The sequence below is a fragment of the Eupeodes corollae genome, chromosome 1 (genome assembly GCF_945859685.1).
Source record: "Eupeodes corollae chromosome 1, idEupCoro1.1, whole genome shotgun sequence".
NCBI classification, from domain to species: Eukaryota; Metazoa; Arthropoda; class Insecta; order Diptera; family Syrphidae; genus Eupeodes; species Eupeodes corollae.
In genome coordinates, this window is record NC_079147.1 from 25,500,045 (window position 1) to 25,525,489 (window position 25,445).

Genomic DNA, 25,445 nt, shown 5'->3' on the forward strand with positions numbered 1-25,445 from the left:
ACACCAAGGGTAATTTGAATCTTCTGATAAGATCAATTTAGAACGGGTTCGGATATAGTTCGTTCTTCTTTTTTATTTTATAATCTTAAAACTGTAATGCAAGGGGTCTTGGGTTCAATGCCTGCCTGTGCCACCTTAATTTAAAAAAAAAATAACAATTTCACGGGTACTGCCTCTTGCGAGGAATTGACAAATCCTTCAAGAGTAATTCTTGTCATGAAAAAGTGCTTTCTCAAACTAGCCGTTCGTATTCGGCCTAAAATTGTAGGTCCCTTCCATTCCTGACAACAGTATTCGCACACAGGAATGGCTGAGAGTTGTAAGTCACTAGGCCCTGGTTCACAACGGACTGTTGCGCCACCCCATTTGATTTTGATTTTGAATCTTAAAACTTAACTATCAAAAAAAAAAAAACCTGAAGTCTAGTCGACTGTAGCTGGTTCATTTATAGGGAATCAAAAGCATTTTTACCGTCTTTGATTCCACAGCTGATGCACAAGACTTAGTAAAGGAAGCCTAACAAAACTTCGAGCGGACCTAAACCAACTTGGCATGCAAATTAGAAACGTCTAGTTACATACCAAGCTTTTGAAGGCAGTTCTCAAATTCAAACCCCATAATTGCAGGCGACAAAAACGAGCATCAATTAATCAAATTACAAAGCTTAATAAAAACAACATTTAATTTGGAGTTGTTATAATTATTATATTATTTTTATTTTACGTTTACTCGTATCATTGTTCAACATATTACATATTACTCATACATATCCACTAAATTGTGTTGTTGTTGTAGAAAACTTAATAATTCCTCAAAGTAAATTTAAACTTTAATAATAATCATCAAATCTATGATCTTCCCGAAACGGAACGTGTATAACTTTAGTTTTGTTTAAATCCAACCAGAAAACGTTTTATTTTTTTATTTTTCAAAAATATAAAACAAAAAGAAATTTCGAAAACATTAAACAAAATAAAAAATAAACTTAATTAATGTATTTTCTTTTCAACTTGGATAAATAGTGATCTAACTTTTTATCTACTCGTATGCGTTAATATGCGCTATAGCTAATTATATTTAAAAATCTTAAAACTATCAATTTTGCTCTCTTACGTAAGTTTAAGGTTTTTTTTTTTAACAAACATTTGCTGCACTCATACAAATAGTTTCTTTGAATAATATAATTATAATATTTTATGAATACGTTTTAAATTTAAAATTTACTATATTACATTTAGTGTGTCGTACGTCCTTTCTTATTGTTTATAGAAATGAACATAATATTATTTGATCAACATAACAAAATCTATGAAATAAAAATGCTTTGGATTGATTGGTTTAATATGAAATCCCAATACGAGCAATATTTATGTAGGACAAATGCGATTCTCAAAATATTGGATGTACATACATATATGTTTCAATTTGCATTGACTAAATAAAAAACATCTTGTAATTTTGTTGGGGCTTTTCCTTTTGGGTGTTTTCAGTGTTAGGAGAAGAAGATGACTCCATAGCACTGGGCTCGTTGGCTCATAATCGATTCATGTCACTCGGTTGAAAGGGTAGATTTCGTTCCTTACATTGCTGCATAACGAATTTTTCCAATGCACTTCCAGCTCTAAAAAATTAAATCATTCATCAGTAACAACAAAATCATAAATAGTTTTATTAAAACTTACTCATAAATTTCATTTCCCTCCTGATTGTAAATGTCACAGTTTTTAAAGACCAATTCAATGTCCTTAAGAAGTTCTTCGTTAATCGTATACTTGCCCATATTGAGCTTTGATTTGACTTTGGCAAAGTCCATGGGTTCTTTTATTATCGTATGATAATCAGGAACTTCAGAATGTGTGACGGGTCTTAGGAATGGCCAGGAGTTTTCATTTTTCATAATGTCATTTAGAAGTTCGTACAGCAAGGAGCTGTTTAGTGGAAGATTTTCGCCAGCTCGTCGACGTCGATTGTTGTTGTTATTGGAACGAATTGAATCATCAGCAGTTCCATTGCTATTGAAACTGTCGTGCATTGAATTGCGAACAGACGAACGCTTGCTACCGCTGCTGGTTGATGAACGAGCACGTTTGACTAAGGGTTGATCGGAGTCTTCATCTTCTGCCGATGAATCTATAATCGAAGATAATTCATTTCTTTAGAATGTTTGAAGTATAATTGGATATGTATTTTTCGGTCATACCAATTAGTTAAGCGAACATTCATAAATGAGGTTGATGAATAAGTTAACATAATTCATAACACAATAAAACTTAAACACAGTTGGTTAATAACAATGTGAATGTGTGAATGAAAAAGCTCTGTAGTGCTTTCTGTGTAGGAATAGCTAAATTAACAATAATTTGTATCACCTCTTTTCCAATTTCAAATTGAGTACAAATTTAAGTCACAACCGATTTAATCTTAATTTGTGAACAATGTCTAAAGGTGGCAATTCCGATTGTTGTATCTCACTTGGTTCTTTAATGTAATTTGATGTTTTTGATAAAGCACGAAATTACTGCTGGAAAGTAAAATGAAAATCTCTTACGTTTGGAAAATAGGGATTGGCGACTTGGAAGTTAGAAAAAGATGTATGCATCCTCAATAATCTTTCTAACGGTTTGATGAACAAATTCTACTGAAATCCCATGACGTTGACGTTCCAAACCAGGAGCATAAGCTTGCTGGTATTTACATTTAAATTATAGACTCTAGATCAGACTCGGTCTAGCTCGGTAAATATTCTATTTTCAAGCAGACATTGTGAGGAAAACTAAGTTCAATGGAATCTGGTAATAGACAGGTTACCTAGGTCGAATGGAACGGACAAAGGTTGTACAAGTGAGTATGATGATTGACAACGACGTTTCAGAACCAAATTACAAGTGCAATTTGGACAAAGTATCTGACTATCGGTAACTTCGAAGCTGACATAGGCACGTAGTACACTTGAGCAAAAAAAAAAAACAATTTATTTTAGAAGACAGAAGAGAAGACCATATCTCCGCTCGAAGAAAGGCGTATATAAAATAATAATATTTAATATATACAGAATTAATATTTACAGAATTAGTTTAAAAGATTTACATGCATGGGTTATAAGCCGTCTGCCGAAAATGCAAACTATATGAATTAAATAAATACGTTTACAGCCTTGAAAAAAAGGAGACCCTCTAAACTGCACCAACTATAGAGGAATAAGTCTACTTAACATCGCCTATAAAATCTTCTCTGCCGTAATATGTGAACGTCTAAAGCCCATCGTCAACAAACTGATAGGTCCTTATCAATGTGGTTTTAGACCAGGAAAGTCCACATTTGATCAATATTCACTTTACGGCAGATCCTGGAAAAAATTCAAGAACACCAAATCGACACCCACCATCTTTTCATCGATTTCAAGGCCGCATATGACAGCATATACAGGGACGAGGTGTATAGAGCCATGTCTAGTTTTGGCATCCCTGCCAAACTCATCCGTTTGTGCAGGATGACCATGGAGAATTCACGCTGCTCCATAAAGGTTGGAAACAACTTAACAGAACCTTTTGGTGTCAAAAAAGGCTTTAGACAGGGTGATGCGCTGTCATGCGATTTTTTTAACATCGTGCTTGAAAGAATAGTGCAGAGCTCACACGTCAACACTAGAGGCACTATCTTTCAAAAGTCTGTCCAATTACTGGCATATGCTGATGACATTGACATAATCGGAAGAACTCAGCGTGATGTCAATGGGGCTTTTGTGAGTATTGAGGCAGAAGCGGCAAAAATGGGTTTAACGGTTAATGAGGGCAAAACAAAGTACATGCTGTCGTCTAGAAAGGACATGCAACACCGACGTTTTGGTAAAAACGTCACCATCGACAGACGTAACTTTGAGGTAGTCAAGGACTTTGTCTACCTAGGCTCCGCTGTAAACGCAGAAAACAACACCAGCGCTGAGATCAAACGCAGAATAGCTCTTGCTAACCGCTGTTTCTTTGGACTAAGAAAGCAATTGAGTGGTAAAGTCCTCTCTCGAGGGACCAAAGTGTTGCTATATAAGACCCTTATCATCCCCGTCCTGCTATACGGTGCAGAAGCATGTACCATGACACAAGCGGATGAAAGCACCTTGGGTCGCTTCGAGAGAAAAGTTCTTCGTGTGATCTACGGTCCCGTATGCATCGAAGGGGAGTGGAGGAGAAGATGGAACAACGAGCTGTACGGGCTATACAGCGACGTAGACTTAGCCAGAAGGGTAAAAGTCCAACAACTGAGATGGCTGGGTCACGTAGAACGCATGGAAACCAATGCTCCGGCCCGGAAAGTCGTCGAATCCGCACCCACAGGACAGCGCAGTACAGGAAGACCGCGGATCAGGTGGCGCGCACAAGTGGAAGGTGACCTCACCCAACTTGGAGCGCGAAACTGGAGACATCTAGCTAGGGACCGAGCTAGATGTAGAAGTTTGTTGGGTGAGGCCCTAGTTCACACAGGACTGTAGCGCCACCTTAAGTAAGTAAGTTTACAGCCTTGGATTCGGCCAACAACCGGGAAAGGTGGAAACGCATACGAAACCCGGATTACGTAATTAATTTTGGTTTCTTTCCATTCATTGGCTTTAATCTGATTTGTTTTTAGTTCCCCTTAAACACTTTCGTTCGTCTAGAATTTAATGAGCTAAACGAAATTTCATTTGACAATTAAAATAAGATGTGGAGCAACCTTCAAAAAACAGACCACATTTGGAACTGAAGAATAGCTTGTAAAAAATGTAACCTGTCTCAACGAATGTGATCCGGATAAGCTTAAAGAATGCAAATGGAGTAAGGAGCACACATTCCCCTTTTCTGGGTGCCGGGCGATAGAGACATTCCAGGAAATTGCAAAGCTGACGAACTTGCAAAAAGCGGAACAACTTAACCTCTGTTGGTTCACAATGTAAATTTATAAAAACTTATGCTTAAGGAAGATACCATAGAGAAAACACACTTCAGGTGGAATAACAGCACCACCTAATTAGCGACAAAACTAATTTGGCCTAATCTTAGCGCCAGGCGCCAGATTGCACATAAGCTACGTTATAGGTGTCCAGACTGGGCACTGCTTAATAGGAAGGCATGCTATTCGACTTAGAGCCCCTGCAAATGATTTTTGTATGAGTTGAATGGACGAGGAGGAGACAATCTCTCATCTTCTGTGCACATGCCCTGCCTTATCACAAAGATGTAGAATCCACCTGGAGACTACTACTTCAACGATACCAGCGATCTAAAAAATCCTGACATTTGTCAACTACGCTTTATGCAACATCGTCATGTGATCTGGAGATAGAGTCTACAGTAAACCTATGTAACGTTATTTGACCCATAACAATGTTAAGTTTTGTTGGACATTGGGTCATGAAATTGAAATGAAAAATCTTTTAAAAATTATTGAATCTAATCCGGTTTTGTCAGTTTATGACCCAAATAAGCCTGTGATCGTGCAAACGGATGCATCTAAGGATGGTCTGGGTTGTGTTTTAACACAAGATGGTCATCCTGTCGCATATGCTTCACTCAAGTGGGCTCAAATTGAAAAAGAGCTTTTGGCGGTCGTTTTTTCATGTCAGAGATTTCATTTCTTTTTATACGGTCGAGATTTTATCGTTGAAAGTGATCATAAGCCACTTGAAGTTCTAATTAAACGCAGTATTGATGACGTATCACAGCGATTGCAGCGAATGTTTATGTTTTTATTAAAGTTCCCTTTAATGGAATTGATTTATAAACCCGGAAAGCAAATGTTGGTAGCTGACTGCCTTTCACGAGCGCAATTATAGGTGGATTCTGAATTCAGTGATTTATCGGGTGTAATACATATGGTTACAAAATCTGCATGTTTATCAAAGCAAAACTTAGATCTGTATTTATCAGTTTTTGAACAGGATGAACAATATAGTCGTATACGAAAATATGTTACGAATGGCTGGCCATTCAAATAACAAATATAAAGATGAGTTACATTGTGAAAATGGACTCTTATTTAAGGATCATGGATTGGTAATCCCGTCTGAACTACAAGAAAAAATATGTAAGATGGTTCATGAGGCACATTTAGGTATCGAAAAAACACTTTCATCGGCAAGAATGAAGTATTTTTGGCCGGGAATGTCGCAGCAAATAATAGAAATAGTTTCATCTTGTGATATTTGCGAAAAATTTAAAAGAAACAATCAGAAAGAACCTTTAGTTCAAGAAATATCACCAGAATACCCATTTCATATAGTAGCTATGGATTTGTTCATTAATTGATTCATATTCCAATTTTATCTTTGCGGAACAACTTAAAAATAAGACATCAAAGCATATTATTGAAGTAATTTTACGTTTACTCAACATAATTGGTTACCCTACAATTTTGAAATGTGATAATAATCCATTTAATTCATATGAATTTGAATTATTCGCAAGGGAATGTAATATAAACTTAAAATTTTCAAGTCCTCGGTATGCTCAAAGTAATGGACTTGCAGAAAAGGGTGTAGCTATCTCTAAGAACCTTTTAAAACGATGTATTGAAACCGGAAACGTTGATCAATTCCGATATAAAATTTTGGAGTACAATTCGACTCCTATTGCAAGTATGCAATATTCACCATCTGAGTTATTCCTTGGTAGAAATGCAAAAACAAAACAACCAATTTCAAACGCACTACTGTGCCGAAACAATGTAAGTGAGCAGATTGTTCAATTTAAAATTGAAACGAAAAAGCAAAAACAAAAACACTACTATGAACACCACACCACAAAACGCAAAAACCTTGCCTGTCTTAAATATTGGTGATCGCGTTGTTTTTTAAAAAAATGAAAAAGGGTGGAACTATGGCACTGTAGTTGGTATCGTAAACAATAGATCCTATATTTTAAAATACTGTTTTGATAATCACTATAGAAGAAATCGTAGATTTATTGCTAAGACATTTAATAATAACTTTGATACAAGTGATATGTTACTTGAAGAGCATATCAAAAGTCCTGTTACAAATAATTTAGAAAATTTGAAAGACATTAGTATTGTGCCACCAGTAAATGGTGTTAAAAAATATCTAAATCAAAATAAAGATATCAATCATAGTGTGAATGCGGATGAACCTGAACCAACGGCTGGGCCTATGAATCCAAATGATTCTAATCAGTTGACTAGTCAACCCGTCGGTGATTTAGGGTCAGAAATACCTGTAGATAATAAACCTGATGATAATATACTTTCGAATAATGAAAATTATAGTACACGCAGTGGTCGAATTATTCGCCCACCCACTCGCTTTGGTTATGATTAGTTTTAGAAAGTTAAAAAAAAGCGTGTAATAAATGTACAAATAATTTATGTAATAAATGTACAAATAATTTATGTTATAAATTTACAAATAATTTAATGCTGGTAGCCCCATCAATATGCTATTAAACTAAAATGACATTTGTAAGTTTTAGTACATGGAGTTATTGTCTGACTACCGAACAAGAAGGACGCCAATAAAAAAGTAAACAACCTGCGAAGAATAAGTTTTTAATTTATAAAAGCCCAACGCTTACATTACTAGCAATAAAAAGACATTGCATGAGTCCCTTGTTTTAGTACTCGTGGCCATAAGTCTTGGGTTCGATTCCTGCCTATGCCATCTAAAGTGTTTTTAACAGGTACTGCTTCTTGCGAGGAATTGACAAATCATCCAAGAGTAATTCTTGTCATAAAAAGTGATTTCCTAAGTTTGCCGTTCGGATTCGGCTTAAAACTGTAGGGTTACTTCTATCCCTGACAACTCGCACACAGGAATGGTTGAGAGAGTTGTAAGTCTCTTTGCCCTAGGTCTCAACGGACTGTTTCGCCACGCAATTTATCGTTATGAGTCCTTTTTTTTTTTTTTAAAAAAAAGCGATATTAAAGTTTAAATCCACATATTTTAATATTCGTTCAAAAAAGAATTGTGTCTCAAAAGCAGTTTCATAGGTGTTAAATTATGAATTGCTTTAAGTCTGAATACATGCAGCATTGCGTTTCATGAAAAAACAAATCAAACAAAAGTTGTTCATGGTTTCCTTGCCATAATTGTTCATGTAGCCAACATACCAATTGAGGAACGCTAGAATGACAAATTCAAAGTGCTTTGTAGTGCAGTTGTTTGCTGGAATTCTTTGGTAAAATAAACCTATTTCAGCTTTTAAAACGCAATCACAATTGAAACAACTGAATTTTTGTCACATTTTCTTTTTCCTAAACAAAAAAAATCAACTTTTTTGATCATGTTTTAGAGTTCTTTTCCACGTAGTAGGAGAAAATGTAAAAAAAAAAAAAAAACGAGGCTGGAAAACGAGCAAATCTCGTTAGACCTCAATGTCGATAACATTTAAATGTTGGTAAGTAAATTTGTCTGTTTTCTTTAGAAAGTTTTTCCCAGTATGGGAAACGCTGTTTGTTAATCCCGCTAGAACTCGGGAACGGTTAAACCGATTTCGCTAATTTGGGTTTGGGTTTTATTGTGAAAGTCGATAAAAGGTTTAAAAGCTGAATAAATATGAAAATGCTTCGGGTATGCATTCACGGGTTGCAAAAAGAACATACGGCACTGAAGCATTGGTCAAAACAGTTCGTAGAAATGTTCCACAATTTTCAAATCAACAAAAAAATATTGCGTACGACACTTTGATAGAAGCAAATTGATTGTTCGTTTGCACAATGGCCTATTAGAAAGATCTTCGTGACAACGAAAATATTTATGTCTGATTGGGCTATGATTCTGTTGTCAGGTTATTTTCGTCATACTTTTTCAGTTATTCCTGGATCAACTGTTGCTGATAAACTAAAAGAATGTCTAAAATAATCATATTTCTGGCGGTACGTAAAGTTATTCCAATTAACAACTAACATGCGAGTATTTTTGCAACTAAATGAAACTGAAAATGTGTTTGGGAAGCAGTTGAAAGACGTTGAAAATCATAAAGTGGCAGTTGGCACCTCGACCAGATTCATCGCATTACCCATCAAAAAATCAAAAGAGGAGCTTGGCTTGGAGAACGTTCAATATTGCCAGCAAAAAATTAAGATGCCGATTATCTCAACTTAAGCAGATTTTTATTCCGCGACAGTTGGATTAATTCAAATCAGTCGACACTGTTATGAACCAGGGGGGTCATTCCGTAAAACGATAATCGCTAGACGATAGCGTTTCGACGATAGTCTCACTTCACGTAAGACGATAATCGTCAAAGTGATATCGTCAAAACGATAGCGTTTGCACGATAGCTAAGTAGGTATCGTCTGCTATTAATTTCCATTGATAACTAAGCAAATCGAAGTAAAAAAATGTTCAGTGTAGTTTACTTCTGTTAAAAAATGAAAATAAAACCTCAAAAAATACAATGAATTCTGTTTCGAAGAAAATTAAGAGATGAATGGGAACTTCTATCTATTCTAATCTCTCTTAGTTGTTGTAAAATAAATAAAGCCAAGTTATGTTTTCTGTGGATAAAATGAAGTCTTCACTTCCTTCCCTTGGACCAAATTCAAATTGGGTTTATTACTGCAGCTGATTTACAAAAATATCAGACAATGGACAAACATTTTGATATTATTGTTTTATCTTCGGCGGCAACAAATTATAGCACAAAAAGTGACAATAACAATAAACATTACAAATAGGTGGCATGTTTATTAACAATACATTTTTTGCAAATTTTCTCATAGAGAAAAACCAAGTTTAATAACATTTTCAAGCTATTGAACAAGCATTATCTTTCGTTGAGTTCATTTTGACATTTTAGTCATAGTATAATATACTCAACGAACTTATACTGAAAACGATTGAACGAGACGATAGGGATAAAGTTACGTGAAGCAAATTATTGACGATATCGTTAATGATAATCGTTTTGACGATTATCGTTTCGGAAATTACGGAATGACTCCCCAGGATGACGTACTACGGAGTTTTTAAATTCACTGAAATTGTCGAAAATATAAGGGTCTATTATGGATCACAACTATTACAACTTAGTTGAGTTGTAATCAAGACAACTCTAGTTGAAGACAACTACAAAAAAAAATTCTTATTATGGGAGACAACTTTTTTCAGTTGAGTTGACCAAACTACTTTTGACATTGACTACTTTTATGTGCTTGTTTTTGTCAAAATCAGCTGTGTAAAGTAAAATACGTATGTACATAGGTATTTCAAAGTTTCGAATTTAGTGCAAAATTTTATAAATGTAAATTTGGAAGAAGAAAATTCCTTCAATGTTGCGCTGATGAGAAAAATTTTTGAGATCACACCAATCCATTGGAATTTTGTTATTTGTAAACATATTTTTTGTTGAGAAGTGTTTATTTAATGCCTTCGTTTTGTTGCAGAATTATAAGTTATTTTAGACTCAACAAATACGCATTTGTTAATGTGCTTAACGAAATCAAATATTATTTGAAACAACCACAGCGTTCCTCTGCAATTTTCCCAATTCTCAAATTGTGCACTGTCCTACGTTTCATGGCAGAAGGAAGTTACCAAAAGTGCAGTGGCGATGATTTTAATTTAGGCCTTGCTCAGCTAACAGTTTCGGTAGTATTAAAGAAGTGCTGGACGTAGTAAAAGAACGTTTCTGTCCACAATGGGTAAAGGCTCCAAATAGCACCAACAAAAATTTCCAACATCTCTATTTAAAAAGAAAACGTTACTACAGTCTGAATGTCACGATTGTTTATAGTATTTTTCTTTAGTATTTTTCTTATAGGAACATATTTTATCATCGACAGGTTTTTGACTACAAAATGAAAGTGCGTTTTATATATTCCGGTGATAATCTCGATTCATTCGTTTAAATTTAAGTGAAAATAAGGAAATGTTAAATAAATTTGATTAGAACACTTTTATTTTGGGCGATAATGGATATCGTTTAGAGAAACATCTAATGACTCCATTTCGATTGGCTGAAAGTGGGAGCCCAGAATCACGTTCCAATACTATACACGCACAAATAAGAAACATTATTGAAAGAACGATTGGGGTGATCAAAAGTAAATTCAGGTGCCTTCTATCAACCCGAGTACTGCATTTTAGTCCTAAAAGAGCTGCGAAATTTGTTAATGCAAGTTGTGCTTTACATAACATAAGTCAACATTTTCAAGTATTATATGTAGGTAAAATTGAAAATGATGACGCGATCGATTCAAATGATCATGATGTCAATAATTTTGTCCATGGAGTAACTGAATCAGGAGCAAAACAAATCAGAAACAACATAATGAGTTTATTTTAGTTAACGTATTTTTAATTTAAATACAAATTTTTGTACACACAAATGCACTGCACAACCGGTAAATATCAGTTGTTGAATTTTGAAAACAATCACAACTGAGAGACAACTCAACTAGCTTACATAATAGCCCGCACACTTAAAAATTCAACCATTTTTTAGTTGACTATTGGTTGACTTGTGTCAACTAGTTGTAATCGGTAATAACGATTTCCGGATTACAACTCAACTTTGTTCTTAGTTGTCTTAAATAATAGGCCCAATAACCTCACAATTTGTGTTAAAAGTAGGATGAGTTGTCATTATGCTGCGGTACATTAATTAACCTCGACTGTGCAATGCAAAGTTTCTCAAGTAATAAGTAACAAGACTAGCTGTGAAAAAGGTGATGAATAACTTCACTGAGGCACCAATCGTAAAGGAAAAATACAAATGAGATTCAATTTTAAACGTCTATTGTTTCTTATGTTTGGACTTTGTGATGACCATCAATAAATCGCAAATCCAGTCCTTGGAAGTTTGCGAAATCTACTTAATCGAGGGTAATATAAAAAAAAACTTAATTCCATACCGAACATTTCTGTTTTTTTTTATTACGGATTCCTTTTGCTTCTTTTAAACAAAATTTTATGACTTTTATTTATCGATAGTTCAAAATAAATTAGAAATTGTTTATTCCATTGTTTCACGTTTTTGTCTAGGGTCAGGATCAGAATCTCAAAAATTTTAATCCAGATAATCATAAAAGCCCCAAATACGTTAAACTGTGGAGTGAACGTTATGCCTGATTAACCATGCAAAGTACCTCTTTTCAAATAATGAAAAGTTAAGAAGAAATCATTACCGCCATCAGAGTATTGAAAAGAAACAATGCGGTTGGACTTGATGGTATTCCTTTAGAGCTCTTGCTTGCTACGACTTTTCCAAAGTTAAATCTGTGATGCTTTACTAGTGCAGCACTAGAAAATTCACGTGCACTGTAACAAAAGATGAAAGGTGCAAACCCTCATAAATAGATGTCTTTAAAATATAAGACCCAACCCGTAAGAGGAACTTCACGGACGTAACAAATTCGTGAACCTAAGACTCCTTTGTATAAGTTGATCTACTTATAAAGGTGCAACATACATTTAAAGTACCCTGTCAAAGAATGTAAAGATGCATTTTTATATACAGTGCGGATGTTTGGTAAAACAAGGCCATAAGAAAAACTTTAAAAAAACAATAATAACCTAACCAAAAAGTTGTGTAAACTAACCCAATTAAATTAATTAAAAAAAACATTTAAAGCCAATATTTTTCTTTGTTTCTTCTAGTTTTCTATTTTTTTTGTTTTGTTTTCTTTTTCGATGTTGTCTTTATTAACGATATAAAAATTTGTAAAAATTACGAGCATTATAATAATATAAAAAAATATTAATAATTTAAACAAAGAGTGTGTATAAACAATTATAATAATTATTATGGTAATTTAAAAGCTTATTATGTAACGATTACGGTATTAATAATTTGTTTTTTATTTTTGTAAATATGACAAATGATGTGCGCAAATATGATGATGAGCAAATAAACGGGGTTTGTTTTCTTTTAAACAAAAACAAAAAAAACTAATAAATTTTCTTAATTCTCAAACTCACCGTTTTGTTTGCTCTTGCGTTTTTTCATTGGTTCTTTTCGGCAGGTTTTGCAATTCCAACTATTGCGAGGTGCTCGTTTCAATTCTGCACAATCCAAATGATACACTGACTTGCATCCAGTACAAGAAATCTCGCCGCCATCATATGAACAGACTGCACAAATATCTTCCTCCCTGTGAGGATAAATTAAACAAAATTAAAAATGTTAACAAGAAAAAGAAGCTTGGTTTTGTTGATCTTCTTGACTCAGCAAACAATTATAACAAACTTAAGAAACGGTCAAGAAGATCGTCCAAACACACAACACAACTGCTTACTCGCTGGAACTTTCATCTTCCATGTAAGTTGATTCCCCAATCGTCTTTTCGCCGCACTCTGTTGTATCCATTTCTTGGTGCTCGTCCTCATCAGCCTCCTCTTCTTCTTCTCCCAGACCATTTTCCTCAGCTTGCTCCTCCTCACCGGCATCGTCGCCATCGCCATCTTCCTCATCATCCAAAACTTCATCATCGTTGTCCAGTTCTTCTTCCACTACTCCCACTTCCTCCTCCCTACTTCGCCTTTGCCTGCTCTGTCTACGACTGCTCGACTGAGAAGAGTCCACGCTGGCTTCGTTCTCTTCATCGTACATTATAAAAGCTCTCTTCCGTGTACTCCTCTTGGGTTCATTCGACAACCCCAAAGTATTGACACACTTCAGGCAATACCAGTTACCCTCAGGAACTGTCTTCATTTTCGGTTTCATGCAGAACATATGTGTACCGGCATTACACTCATCACAGAGTAACATCTTATCAGGATCCGTTCCACGGCGACAAATCGCACAGAGCGACTTGTTTGTGGATCGCTGCCACTTTATGGCACTATGCAGGATATTCAAATGCAGAAAAACTTGAGAGTAACTTGTAGAATGCAAAAGCGACACTTCCCAATCCTTAAGACGCTCCCGACCCTTCTCCAACAACGGCTCGGATTTCTTATCGTAGACGTTATTTTTAACACCGAATGGCTCCTTCATGAACTTCTGCTCAATACCCTGTTCGATTTGCAACAGAGCCGAGGCCAGATTCTTTACGCATTGGCGGAGTAAAGTAGAATCGTGCAGGGATATACCTTCGTCGGCGCTGTCTTCCGAATCGATTTCCAAAGTCTCACCCAAACTTGCGCCGGGATCTTTGAAGGGTTTCTTTATTTGGTCAGCACTCCAACCCCAGGCGAGCTCGCCTTGTGGATCGTAGGTGTTGTTTTGAATATCCTCGCGCCATTTTTCGATATTCTTTACTTTGAGTTTTCCCAAATCACCAGACGTGATGTCCATTTCCAGTTGAAGAATTCGATCCACGAGCATGGCATACATCACCTAAAAAGAATTAACAAATTCGTGTCAAATATATTTTGAGCCTACCTAAAATAAAAACAAGAACTAGAATACAAACCTCATTTAAATCGTGATCATCTGGGAATCCAAAATTGGCAGCATTGTACTTCTTCTTGGTCTCATTCTTTATATGCAGTTTGAATCGGGAAAATTGTGAGGTGTTATTCATGGACAACATGTCGGAGGGGCACTTCTTGGTGTGCCGCACAATTAACTCCCGCATAGTTATCAGATTATCCTTCAACTGGCTCTCCCGCTCGCCGAGGCTGTTCAAGCCATTGATGACAGCATCGATGTCCTCCTCCTTGAAAAAGTATGCCCACCTTTGCTGATCTGGATTCTTTGGGTCGTGTACAAAGCAGTTCTTAGGGTCGCCTGTACACATCAGCAGTTCGTATTGCGTGGGAGGCTCTGGCGGATTGACAACAGGATCTGGCTCTACCTCGCCGTCTACTTCCATCTTTGTGGCATCGCCATTAAGCTTGACGTCACCATTTAGGACAGCTTGATTTTCTTTGTTCTCCTTATTGTCTTGAGCTGTGGATCCATCGGTTGCGGCAGTGGCGGTCGTGGCACTACTGGGAACAGGTGTCTTGGACTTCTGTTGTTTCCTTTTCTTAGATTCATCGGCATAGATTTTTGTTAAATGAGTTCGGATTTCCTTTAGGCCCTTTGGACAACCCACCAGATGGGGGACGTTCTTGGGTGGGGTTTCCAGACACACGTCTAACGAGTCGAGGGGATGCTCAACAAAAACCCCCGGAATCGACTCAAGGACATAATACTTTCTGTAGGCGCGGTCTCTTCCCAGAAAGACCATGTAGTCAAACATACTGCTGTGGAGCTTCTCCAATTGTGTTTCGAATTTGCGCTTTTCGCGAGCGCTCAACGACAGCATCTCGGCAACTTTCTTGTTCAGCTTCTCTTCTAGCATTTTAGCTTCTGTGGGATTCTCTAGCGACTGGGCAGCATATTCGGCAACTAGCTTCTTGCGTTCGGCCTCGACACCAAGAGCACGCTGCCTCTCGGCGGACACGAGAGCCTTCAACTCTAGTTTGGCCTTCGCTGTGGCTTCCATACGCTCCTCGATGAGATTTATGGTCGAAGAGTAACTGAGGATCTGAGCTATGAGTGTGTTTATAATCCTGAATATCTCAAGCATTGGCAGCTGATAGATTGTGTACATCTTCAACGCACGCAGCACATGCGGTTGCTGCATCCGGAACACCAGGCCGGGGTCTTCGCTCGAATAGTAGCCGTTGCGGTAGGTTAAACGGTAGCGTTCCGCCCTCTCACTGACATTAGCCCCAGATGAGAGCAAATGTAGACGCAGTACCTCGCTGATGGTGTGAGCATCCAGGGGCAGTTGGTTGAGCTTAAACGAGAAATGACGCTTCACGAATTCGTGTGTTTCGGTGGCCTCATCGATGGTCTGGAACGGCTGCTGACCGTAATGCTTCACTCGGGCATACTCCACGGCACACTCAGACTCCTCCTCCTGCTGCAGACCGAAAATAGTGCCTACCAAGATCAGAATTATGTCGCTGAGAGGACCCACAACTTCTCTGGTTGTGAAGGCCCTCGTCAGCTCCAAGAAACTGATTTTATTTCTGAAGACGTTGTTGCCGCTGAGGATTGGCGAAAACGAATGCATGAACTCATTCACAACAATAGCATCGCCGAAGTATTTTGTGGGGATAGTTGTAGTGACCGTTTGGAACTTGGGCAGTGGTTTCTGGTCGAATCGCTCGAGGTCGTCGGTTTTCTTGGACAACACCTGGGCTTCCTCGTCGATCTTTGCCAGACGCTCTGCTTTTTTACGCTCCAACTCCGCCTGCTTTTCCTCCTTCTCCTTTCGCACGCGTTCCATTTCTTTGATTAGGTTTTTGGCGCGCTCCTCGCGTGCGGCTTCTTCCACAGCAAGTTCTGCTGCCGTCATGGGCACGTTGCCGGATCCATTCTTAGTCAAATACTTTGACATTGTCGACTGCTTCTTGTCCATATTTTTGATTCGACTGGGTTCGAATTTAGGCAGATTTCCAATGAATATCTTGGCAAATGTGAGTTTCCTATCGGTTATATATTTTTTGTAGGAATCCGGCTTGGGCCTCAGAATACCCTCCACCCTGACAACGTTGTCTTCGATGTACATTCTTAAGCTATCATGACCGAATGTCATCTTGGGCCGGCGAACATGATCATGGGGCATTTGATGCTCCGATCCACGATTCGTGCCATCGACTTTTCGCACCGTATACATTAGATGAGTGGGATCGTAGACGAAGCCTTCGGGTTGTGATTTGGAAGGTGATGTGGGAGCAATACTGTTGATTGCATACTTATTCCACGATGATTTGTTGAGAGTTGCTTCTACTTCCTCATTTATAAAGTAACGCGGGCGTATAAATTGATATACAAGGCGGCATAAGGTTTTCATAGAAGACTGTTGTGCTTGTTCTATCAGCAGCAACACTATAGGCCGCAGATGATCTTTGAATTGCTCCCGTTTTTTCAATGCTCGTCGTTCACTTTTTACCGCTTCCGCGTATGTTAGGTTTTCACGTTTTGTTACTTCACATTGCCAAATTGTGGAATTTATTACCATCACGTGACGAAAGTAATCTCTGAAAAAAATTAAAAAAAAACATTAATGTAAGAGTAAATACTAATATCAGGAGTAAAGAAGACTATTAGAACAAGTTTAATGTGATCTTTTCAATAGCATAAAATGGGACCAAATCGAATCATTTGTACTCATGCCATTGCCAATGGAATAGTATAGTGGACTTGAATAATCTAAGTGGATTAATTCTGAACTAAGCAAGTCTCAACTGCAAAATATCTTTATGGGGCGTTATTTGATACCATAACTTGTTGAATTTTTGGGTTATCCTATTTTCAGTTCATCTGACAGGAGCTCACCAAATTGAGTAGTTTATAGATTTGTATGTCTTGCTTCACAATGGGTCTAGTGAATTAAAAAGTTAAAGTTAGGTTTTGCGTGAATAAAAAGAAGATAAGCTGGAAACTAAAAGATGTATTCCAATAATAACTGTTTTAAAACTTTTAAAGCTAGATTAAAGAGGTCTTAGCTTGTTTTCCCAGCTTATTCCCTAAATTGTGTTATTAAAAACAGCTAGAATAATATAGCTTGAACTACAAAAATATCAAGGTTCTTGAATTCCTGACTAGAAAATTTTTAATAGTTTTTATTTCATGATTTCTCTCTATGTTGTAGTTGAACGGACTACAATGTACACGTGGCCAAAACAATTATGGAAAAGGCTTATTTCCATAAAAGATTTCTGTCGGGTCATGGGGAGATCGGAGCAAAAAAATACACGTTTCCTACAGCTTGTTGAGCTGTTGACTTATTATCTGGCGATCTTAATATCACTTCATTATGAGATAGCTAAGCCAAGGCAGACAACAACAGCAGCAACTAAATGAAAACTAAACACAATAGCTTAAGTGAAATAAACCTTCAAAGACCCAAAAATAAATAAGCTCTGTTTCCATTTTTGGATTTCTTTGATAAAAACTACAGAAGTAGTCTTTTGAGAATTGTTCTACGTTATATTGGAGTTATAGCTATAGGTCCTAGAAAAGCTTACACAACAATCCCAACTCAAGGTAATGATATAAAAATGATTTGTATCCGCAATAACATTGAAGCTGAAAGGTTCATCCGATAGAGTCAAGCTCGATGAACAGTGAAGGTATAAGCACAGATAATAAAAAATATACAGATGTCTCACCCTTATGGCGAGAAATGATATATGAAACTGAAATCAACCAAAAAAAGAGCTTTTTCAAAAAGTTCAACACATTCACTAAATGAATACACGAAAGCTATGTTACTCGTCTTCTTTCCTATGAATGAAAACTAAGGCAAAGAAAAATCTGAAATCATTTTTGTATGTTCTTTTCCTCTCATAATCCTAATGCACAGTAACACATAATACACCAAGATCATTCTTCGCAAATGAAAACATAACTGTTTTATTTTGATTTTTTGTGGTGAGGCTGGTGGTGATGCGTTGAAAATAGGTGCAGGAGAGTTGATCGCTTGTCGACGACGAGAAAAAAAAATATTTACAGTTGTCTTTGGAAATAGAAACAAAGCTAGGACAAGGTTGTCTTTATAGCTCGAGTTCTTATAATCGGATATTTAAATGCTAGTTGCGTGCATTCATATGGATCTTTTTTATAAATTCTTCTTTTTCTTCAATTTTGAAAAATCTCCACAAATACATTTTTCTGTTTTATATGTTTTTAAACGTAATGAAGTGTTGTTGACTGGTGTCAATTGGATGAGGAGGTACCTACATATGTCCAATGTACATGTATGTACCTCATTGTACATAATGTGTCAACAATTAAAATAATATTTTTTTTCTAGTAAAAAAAAACTGCTAATTATCGAAAACAATATTTTCTGTAAAATAAAAAAGAGTTGAAGACAATATTTTTAATTTTGAAAAGCTATTTGAGTCGAAACTAAATTTTTACGAAGTTTAAACATTGTTTTTTTGTTAGGTTTTAACATTTTTTTTAAACTTTCAGTTCTATTTTTCTCAAAATTGTATTGAGTCGCAAATCAAATTTTACAAAATTTTATTAATTTTCTTGTTTAGGTTTTTATTTTTTGTAAAAAAAAACTGTCAATTTGATTTCTCTCAAAATTTTTCAGAATGCTGAAAACAATATTCCTTATAAATTAAAATTGGTTGGAAACCATGATCTCAAATTTTTGAAAAGATATTTGAGTCGAAAATAAATTTTTAAAAGGTTTGAGTAATGTTTTCTCAGGTTTTTATTTTTTATAAAAAAAAACTGTCAATTAGATTTTTCTCAAAATTTTACCAGATATTAAAAACTTTATTTTTCGTTGCACAAAATTGGTTTGGAGATAAAATAATTTTGTATTCGTAAAATTTTCAAGGTGACAAATTTTTGTTTAGTTTTTTTTTTTTTTGATTTATAAAAAAACCTTTAGTTGGATTTTCTTAAAAAATTATATTTTTATCTGTATAACAAAATTTATTTGAAGTCGATATCTCTTCTGATTTTGAGCTATGGACGATGAGAAAAACGTCGCGAACCTACGATCGTGCGAACGTAAAACACAGAAACCACATCATCTGCACACTCACTTGCCCCTTCTTGCCCACACAATATTTTCATATTGCAATACACATACAACTTCTTCTATTCTCCTTACCGGACACCTAACATTCGACATTCACAAAAAACTAAAAAATAAGATCCAACATTATCATCCCTTTCTTCTTTTACGCACCAAAACGCTCATAAAAAAGATATACATTTGTTTGCAACGGACCAAACTTTGTTTTTGTATTCGTTGGCAAACAAAATGACAAATGAGAAGAGAAAAAAAAATAGCAAGGCAAAAAGAGCTTTCTCAGCTTTATTTTTAAAAGCTCTTGTCTGTTAAGGCTTGTCTGTTAAGAGAAAAAAATGTTTCATTTTTTCCTGCTGGGATGAGACATCTGTATAAATTTATTATCTGTGGTATAAGGATTTTCTTGGACTCATCCATCATTCATTTCTTTACATGAAATGCCATTGACTGAACAGATTTAATAAACCAAATCCTAAATTCGATTGTCTTAGCTTTTCTGCAACGGAAATAGCAGTTCAAGCTTAATCTTTGAAGTCAAAACATGCTTAAAAAGGTTAAACTAGAACTGTTTAGCTTAAGCTACCAGTAATAGCTATGACTAGATGGCTTTATTTTGATCCAAAAATAGCTTTAGCAAGATGCACAATAGCACTTTTTACTGATATTGACGGAGAACACAACTCAATTTTGTGATCTTCTGGTCCCAGGGTTCCTAAGGGACTCAAGGTAGTCATTTAATCAGATGGATTGAAACATAATTTGTATTTTTAGACATTTATTAGGAAAGTTTTATGTTATATTAAAATCAGGGAATAAAATTGAAAATATATTGGTCTTCATATGTCCATAATTTGACTAAGTATGCGAACACGCTATGAAGCGTAACATCAACAGCAAATAAGGCTGATACATTTCTAGATCAATTTAAAAGTTGTTAGAGCCGAGTTTTTTCAGAGTTGTATAAACTAGTCTTTTAGTAACTCCAGTTAAGTCATGACGTTGAGTTTCTTTTAAGTATTTTCTCTTCCAAAATAACTTTGACTTTTAACATTAAAGTGAAGTCATTTTTAAAAGTTATGATTTAAAGTCTATTAGACTCCAGTCTATTTGACTTTATAAAATCTTTAAAGTCAATTTTAAATGCAATTTAATTCATTTTTAAAAGTCAGTAATCTTTTGTTGGGCTTTGAAAGAGAAATTTAAAAAAAAAAAATATTAAAAAATTAAACTGAGATTAATGTAATTGAAAATCTATTATACAGATTGAATAAAGAAAAATATCCCCTGAAAAAGTAAGGAATTCTTACGAAACGTTAAAGGGAGAAAGAATGAAATCGTTTTTTATTTGCATTGCCAAACCAAAAAGACCAAAAAAGCCTATTTTCAACACAATCAATAAAACAAGTTCAAAGAATTGGTCAAACACAATCAACAATATAAAATGTTCAATATTATGTGGGGCCACCTTTAGAATCTATCACTGCTTGCAGATGGCGCGGCATTGATTTTACAAATAGATTCCCAAACGTCCTTGATTTTAGTTTTTAGTTCGAATTTATTGCTTGCACCATAAACTTTAAGTTTTTTTTAAATTTGATTGAGTTAGAGTTTTAAGTTGTTTAGTATTGTTGTAGAGCTGGATAAATTTAATTTTTCGGCAGATTAATGTATGTTTCGCTTGAGGATTTCAAGGTATTTATGTTTGCCCATTACGGTTTAGATTCCAATAGCATTATTCAACCTGCCCCTGTCTTATCGTAAGACAAATGTTGTTCTTTCTTAGCTCAGTATTGGGCTTTCTCCAAACAATTTGCCTACCGACAGATATAATAAGGTTGATTTTAGTTTTATCTATGAACGAAACATTATTCCAAAAGCTTTGTGGCTCATTACGAAACATTGAAGCAAAATCTAAAGGCTTTTTTTTGTTAACCATTGATAATAGGTTTCTTGCGTGCTATTCGACCGTAAAAATTAAAAAAAAAAATGAAGAACGTATGGTTTCTGTTAAAAATGTCCATTCGATGCGTGGCGCAATTCTCGATCTGAATTTTGAAACATTTGTCTTCGGGTTTTCTTTTATTTTTTGTATGATCAGTCTCTCATCATATTGAGAAAGACTTTTTTTTCGGCTCTTCCTACTGGATTCAGCAGTATACTTTCATATCCGAACTTATTAATCATTTTTTGAAGAGTAAAACAAATATTTTTCTTTTTACCTGTTACATAAGACAAAAAGACAAAACATCGTTTCAAGCTGCAGAATCGAGCAAGACGATAAAATTTTATTATGAAAATGAGTATTCTCTATTAGCAAAGATGCGGGCGTTGCGCCCTTTTTAAATGCTACGTCGACTATTTAACCTTTGGTTGCTAAATTCGAGTCCACCAGCTCAACATATCAGTTCGTGAAAGTGTGCAGCAAAATACGATTCAGTTCCACGTCGCTCATAAGAACTTGACTTGGCACGAACGGCTCCCGGAAATTACGCCAGAAATTTCCTAAACATGAAAAGGAAAAAACGCCAGAAATTTTATTTCTTTGCGTGGAGTTCGGCAAACGAAAAATGCTTTTGAGAAAATGTCTTTGGACCAACTCAAACTCTTCGAACGGAGTAACCCCAAATGCTTGAATCCCATAGCACATACAGGTGTTGACTGTAGCATTAAAAACCTTGAACTTTGACGAATGGTCAATATCGGGATTTGCAAAAAAAGTTTTTTTCTTGGCGTGCTTGGAAAAGTTTAAGTTATATGTAAACAGAACTCCTAGATACTTTAATTCACGTACACGTTCATTTCGTTCGATACCAAGTCTCCAGGCTTCTTCAGGAGCTCTTCTACATTGTCAGTTTTCAAATATCATTACTTTTGTTTTTTTGAACGTTAATTTTCAGATCCCATGTTTTACAGTACGACTGTAATTTATTAATTTGAAGTTGGATTGTCGGCTAGTAATATCAAATCGACTGCATAGAGCAAAACTTTGATGAGAGTTCTGGCAAAGATTACGCCACCCGGTAGTATATCAGGAATATCATCAATAAACAGAGCGAATATCAGAGGGCTCAAAATGCATCCTTGTGGAACGCCTGCCGTTGTTTCGAACCACTCTGACAGTTTAAATGCTTCCCATACACCTGCGTTTGAAGATTTCAGAAATAGAAAATACAGCATCAAAAATGTTCGTGGTATTCCCATATTTGAGAGCTTATAAATAAAAGCCTGTCTGTTTACTGTGTCGAATGCAGCTTTGAAATCAACGAAGCAGACATAAGTTTTTTGTTTTTTTTTCAATCTAATTCTAGCTAAACTAGTAAATACAAATATGTGATCCATAGTGGTGAACCCTTGAAATATGTTGAGAATTAGTTCTTTCAGTCCAGCAAGATAATCTTTCATAAAGAATTCTAGCAAATATCTTTCTAAGCGAGTTGAGAATGGATATTCCCCTGTAGTTCTCAGGATGATTAGGATCTCTTTTCTTAAATATTGTGAAAATGAGGGCTTTAGTATAATTTGAAGGAACAGAAACATTCGCATAAAGCCGGTTGAAGAAATCCTGAATGTAGGTCTTTAAGCTATAGCTAGACTATAATTTCTCTCCTTAATTTGTACCTTAGTTCGTTTGCTTCTAATTTGTCACCTATTTATTTTAATTCAAGAAACCGTTTTGATGATTATTTTTGGGCAAAAGCATTTTCAAAAGTTCGCGCAAAATAGTATTTTTTTAGAACTTGTCTTCTAGCACCAGCTTCATATTTAGTTCTGTTTTATTTTCCTGGGAAAAAAGGCCAAATATTTCTGGAAAACTTTCTCATTTTCTGGCTTTAAGCATTCAAATTTTGTAAACGTGTTCCCTTTTTATAGATATGACTACAAGAACAGAGTATATAATTTTTGGAAAATGGTACGTTTCAAAAGTTACAATGTTCTATGACTAATTTCTTTAGAAAAAAAAAACATTATAAAATGGAGAATTTTAAGTCGTATTTGTCAAACAAAAACGCAGTAAACTTTTGTTTATTGGTGAACACAAACAATTGTATAAAATATTGTGGTGGTAAAAAGATGTGGTGTACGCTTGTATATAGTGGAGATAACTATACAAATCCATATGCACAATTTCTTACATTTTTGCATGAAACCCAGCTGGAACCCCGCTAAGCTTTGTATATAATCTCTTAGGCATTTTTAGAAGACTGTTGTTTTTTACATTACATTACATACTACTTAGCTTGGAAAATGGTACAGAGTAGAGACACAGCGCCTTGAACGACTTAGACTATATAAGGTGATAACAGCACAAGACAGAAGGACAGAGGAGAAATAACAGCAGACAGAAAGAACACATAACAACAGCACGCGGTAGGTTTCGAGACGGTCCCACATCTGCCTAACCACGCTTACTGATGCTGGATTTCGGTGATCGATGGGAACCGAACACACGACATTAACACACGAAACTACGCTAAAACACTGTTCAAAATAGGGGATGGTTGGTTAAAAACCAATGCCGAGGTCTATGTGACACTAACGTAATTGCATATTGCAATTGGTTACCCTAATTTACAAGATGCATACACGACGATCAATTTCTCAAAAAGCGTTTCTAGCACAAAGAACTAACTCGGAACAGAGAACTTTATACCCAGTTGAGTTTCTTCACTCACTTCAGCTGTCTAGTGTACCCTGACATAAACTGTTTTAGACGTCCCGGAAATGATTATTTTAGATGCCCTTCGATTAAGTAACGCTACAACACTTCGCGTAATACAACGAAACATTATTAGTGACAATATCTTAATTAGCTATCGGCGTTGGAAAGGGTACAAATGTAGTTATGCCTCGAATCCCAATAATTTCTACAAATTTACGTTTCAATTCGCCATTAGTTAATTTCGCTATGAGAATTTATAAGGCTAAAGAGCAGCGTTTTGATATTGGAAAGCTTACGTAACGTAAGTCTACCTGCCCCGAGAATGTTTCTATGTGATATTTTGATTTTTTTTAACGCGCGCAGGCAAAGCCGCTGGTAAGAGTTAGTGGGTATATGATATTTAAAAGATTTCAAAACGGAGGTAAGCAAGTAGGTATGGAAGTCACAACAAGCAGCCCAATTAAGCAAAGGTAGAGCCATTTCGTCGCTTTCAAAAAGAATTTTCATATTAGAAACTTCATCAATATCGTTAAGGAATACCCTTCTGAAAGTTGACATTCTAAAACTGACCAGGGATGAACATCAACATAAAACGTTAATGACAGTTTTCATGTTAATCTCCGCAACCATGACCATAAGCACGGGTTTTTAATGAATCTGCGTTAGTATTATCGTCTTTCTGCTTTTCATTTGCATTAATAAACACACTACTTCAAGTCTGCTTTAGTAGGGTTTTAAATGGTCACCATTTTCATAAACGTTAGACAAAAATCAGAAAATCAGATGCGAAATTACCAAGATGTCAAAGGAAAAGAATGTATCAACTTTCTTAATCCTAAAGATCACCGTCCTCCATAAGAAGTAGTTTCCCGCTGCTTCTACAATCACAAAATATGGATGACGCTGATGTCATTTATAACCTTGTGCTTTTGTTCGGTCGCAAATCTGACTTTCTGAACATGTTTTAAGTAGATCTAAGTTAGGAAGACTATGCTGCATGATACCGTATCGTTCAATGTCCAATACATAATGCAGCGACTTTAGCTATATCATGCCTCGGTCTAGATCGATAGAATGGTTTTTGCTATAGGTAGAATGGAGTAAGGTATAAACGAATAATTTAGCTCGAGCTTAATTTCTGTCGAGAAGGAAGAGGGTTGTCAGTGTCAAAATAACATATAATTAAAACAGAAACCACTAGATGGTTTACTCTGTATTAAATGGAACAATACATCAAGTACGATTATGTTATTTATTAAATATATTTGTAAATTTAAAATATTCGAAACTTTTGTTTATTTGAGAGTTTTAAAAATGATGGCAAATAATTCGTAGGTTATAAACTTTAATAGAT

The 25,445-nt window shown here is 35.6% G+C and overlaps 1 protein-coding gene across 1 annotated transcript in view; it reads right to left on the reverse strand.

Moving 5' to 3' along the window:
• Positions 1 to 679: 679 nt before the first annotated feature.
• LOC129954107 (bromodomain adjacent to zinc finger domain protein 1A) overlaps positions 680 to 25,445 on the reverse strand; it is a 31,778-nt gene continuing 7,012 nt past the window's right edge. Inside the window, exons 2-6 of the mRNA XM_056067790.1 lie at positions 14,344 to 16,909; positions 13,225 to 14,267; positions 12,908 to 13,080; positions 1,683 to 2,130; positions 680 to 1,621 (exon numbers count right to left, since the gene is read on the reverse strand). Coding sequence (XP_055923765.1) covers positions 1,534 to 1,621; positions 1,683 to 2,130; positions 12,908 to 13,080; positions 13,225 to 14,267; positions 14,344 to 16,909 — 4,318 coding nt within the window. The 3' untranslated portion in view covers positions 680 to 1,533. The remainder of the gene's footprint in view (positions 1,622 to 1,682; positions 2,131 to 12,907; positions 13,081 to 13,224; positions 14,268 to 14,343; positions 16,910 to 25,445) is intronic.